This window comes from Helianthus annuus, chromosome 14, assembly GCF_002127325.2.
Source record: "Helianthus annuus cultivar XRQ/B chromosome 14, HanXRQr2.0-SUNRISE, whole genome shotgun sequence".
In the NCBI taxonomy this organism is placed as follows: Eukaryota; Viridiplantae; Streptophyta; class Magnoliopsida; order Asterales; family Asteraceae; genus Helianthus; species Helianthus annuus.
In genome coordinates this window covers 155,897,031-155,900,224 of record NC_035446.2, presented here as the reverse complement: position 1 = coordinate 155,900,224, position 3,194 = coordinate 155,897,031, and the positions used below count along the sequence as shown (strand labels likewise).

The 3,194-nt window shown below is 35.1% G+C and overlaps 1 protein-coding gene across 1 annotated transcript; it reads left to right on the top strand.

Annotated features, from left to right (window-relative positions):
- The first annotated feature begins 2,168 nt into the window (after nucleotides 1-2,168).
- LOC110906145 (ethylene-responsive transcription factor 1B) lies at nucleotides 2,169-2,910 on the top strand. The gene has a single exon (XM_022151408.2). The coding sequence runs from the start codon at nucleotides 2,169-2,171 to the stop codon at nucleotides 2,757-2,759; it is 591 nt and encodes a 196-aa protein (XP_022007100.1). The 3' UTR covers nucleotides 2,760-2,910.
- The last annotated feature ends 284 nt before the right edge of the window (nucleotides 2,911-3,194 follow it).

The following is a 3,194-nucleotide window of genomic DNA, read 5'->3' as shown; positions in this document are numbered from 1 at the left end:
TTGTCCCACAGTGTAGTTACTATTTTAAAGATCACAAAAGTAATCCAAATTAAGAGCATTTGTTTTAACGGGTCCCTAAAAAGGTTTCGAAAATAAATATACATTATATATATATAGGACGGTTAGCGTACAAAATGGCTTAACATACATTGCGTACGCGAGACATTATCAACATGCGAAATTGGTAACTAACATGCAACTTTCATTTTTCCCTCTCATATGCGATTTCGTTTTCTTCCTACACATGCGATTTTGAGTTAATTTTTAACATGCGACTTCACTTTCTTCTTATACTCATGCGATTTCAAGGTTTTTAGCAACATGCGATTTTCACTTTTTGGTAATATAAGGTGCGATTTTACCGTCGCGTACATAACGTACGTTAAGGCATATATTGTACGATATACTTTCTATATATATATATATATATATACACATATATATAGGGTCAGGATTTAGAGAAAACGGTAGAAACTGTGAGAACGGTGAGAACGCTTACTGATCGTCGGATCAAAACAATCTATGGACTAGATTGGCGCGGTGGCTTTTTAGTAAATAACACCAGTTTTATCACGTGGACGCGCTTCATTAAGGATAAAAAAGTAAAAAACCATTTCTCACATAAAACACCATTGAAAAATAAAACGCCAAATAAATACAAAACGCCAATTTTATCACTGCGTACTTTTTTCTGTGTTTTTATTTAAGCTCTCTCGCTTCAAAAACGCCAATAAATATGAAACGCCATTATATATAACGCCAAAGCTTACATCCGGATAAATGTTAATTACATTTTTTGTTATAAAAATAACATCCCGCCTAAACTACGCGCCAAGAAAATTCTATAAATAGAAACGTCTCACCACCTTCCGTTTATCACACAAAAAAAACACAAAAAAACACACAGTGGTTGCTAAAAAAAGTTACAACTCAATGTAAAACGCCAAAAAATAAAACGACAGCAAACATCTTTTCTTTGATTCTCAGTAATGTTCTGCGTGAAGCTTCATTTAATGATTTGTTACGTGAGTGTAGTAAGAAGGAACACTTGAAGTGACTTATAAAAACGGGGTGCAATATTCAAGGCCAATGAAAGAATGTTGAAGACAGGGTTGCTATCTATCATTGAACAACTCTGTGATTTAACACCTTCAAACGATCCAAAATCTAAGGATGCAGTGATATTAAAGAATAGGCTGCAGCAAAGAAGAGACGAACTAATGGCGTTATACGCAAAAATGAAATTTGATGATGAAGAATCTGAAGAAAGTGATGAACAAAGTGATGGGTACAGTTTATTTTGATTTTCGTGTTATTGTAGTTTTATAAAATATTAATCTATAGTAATCAATTATTAATAAAAAAGATACAAAACGCCAAAAATGACATGAAAAAAGCCATAACGCCAAAAAATTAACTATGTAACACAAAAAGAATTAATTCAACGAGAAGAAATCTGAGAAAAAACAGTAAAACGTCAAATAATTAATAATTCTACATAACGCAAAAATTATCTTGCACGCAAAAAATAAAGAAGCATGTCAAACGCGAAAATCGTGAAAGGAGAAGAATACTAAAAAGACAAAAAAAAAACCCTCGGACCCTGATCATGCCCCGCACCACGTGTTCGGCCAGGATGCGTTCTCACCGTTCTCACACTTTTTGCCGTTTTCTCCTAATCCCGTTTCTATACATATATATTAAAATGGCTAATTGCTAATCTTTTGATTGTTTTAAATGGCTAAGTGCTAATCTTTTGATTGTAAAAAAAGTTACTTAACTACCAGAATGTCTCTTTACAGACCATTTAGTAGTTTCTAATAGTGAGCGTTTTTTATTTAATTTAATTTAGTTTGATTAAGATGCTAAGACTGAAGTGAGACCAAGATACTAAAAGCCCCAAGAGCCATCGATTTTACTTTTTTGACCCACACGTGCATTGGCCAATTCCTTTGAAAAATCCACTAACTTCTCTATATTCTTTTTTTTTTTCTTTATACCGGGCCCCCTATCATCGCATATTCACATTTGTCTGCCTATATAACACACACCTTCTCGAACATAGTTACACCAACATAAACTTGCATGAAATCAAGCCTCAAACCGACACCCTTTCTTGCTAATTAACTTGATCATCCCATTCCATATTCAAATCCAAAATAAATTCAATGGATTCTTCATTCTTTGCATACACTTCAAACCAATTCCTCCCGTTCAACGAAAATGACTCAGACGAAATGGCCCTTTTTGGCATGCTTACTGAGTCTTCTTACCATGTTCATGACTCGTCGAACCAGATCGCGTCTATTCCAGCACATAAGATTAGCTACAGAGGGATTCGCCCTCGACGCTGGGGCAAATACGCTGCAGAAATAAGGGATTCGACGAGAAATGGGGCTAGGGTTTGGTTGGGTACGTTTGATACACCTGAAGAAGCTGCTTTGGCATATGACCAAGCTGCGTTTGTGGCCAGGGGTTCAATGGCGGTCCTGAACTTTCCGGTTGAGACCGTCTACGAGTCGCTTAAAGCTATGAATTATGGGTTTGAGGAAGGGAGTTCACCTGTTTTGGCATTGAAAAAGTGTCACTCCATGAAGAGAAAAGCTGTGGTTAGAGAGAATAAGAGGAAAGAGATGAAGTTAGATGATGAAGATGAATACTGTGAGAATGATCATGTGGTGGTGTTTGAGGACTTGGGTGCTGATTACTTGGAAGAGATCTTGAGGTTGTCAGAATGTTCAGGTACAGGTTCTTGGTGAGAATCAACGACCAATGGTTTAGCTCAGTGCGTTTGTATTAATATTTTACATAAAGCTAATCTAAACCAAACAAGAGAGAGCATATAGATCGATATAAAATTTTGTATGACATCTGGTGATAAGTTATGGTATACTCTACAACCAAGAGTTCAAATTGGAGGTGTGATGTATTAGCCTAGAAATCTAGAATTGCTGTTAAAAAACAATATAAAATTATAATTCCATAATTATGATATGAAATTCATACACCTCTTTTTATAGAGGTGTTACAAAAATCTTTAAAGAGGAGCAACTTCATAATTAGATAGATTGATTTTTGGAGGTTTATATTATTTAACATGCTTCCTCAAGCTAAACTTCAGGATCCACATTTAGCTTTGAAGCAATTAAATACTTCCGACAAACTGAAATAAAGAAAACTTGTATGATCGGTTC

Bases quoted from the DNA above. Each gene is read 5' to 3' on its own strand.
- LOC110906145 (XM_022151408.2), top strand. From the start codon at position 2,169: ATGGATTCTTCATTCTTTGCATACACTTCAAACCAATTCCTCCCGTTC.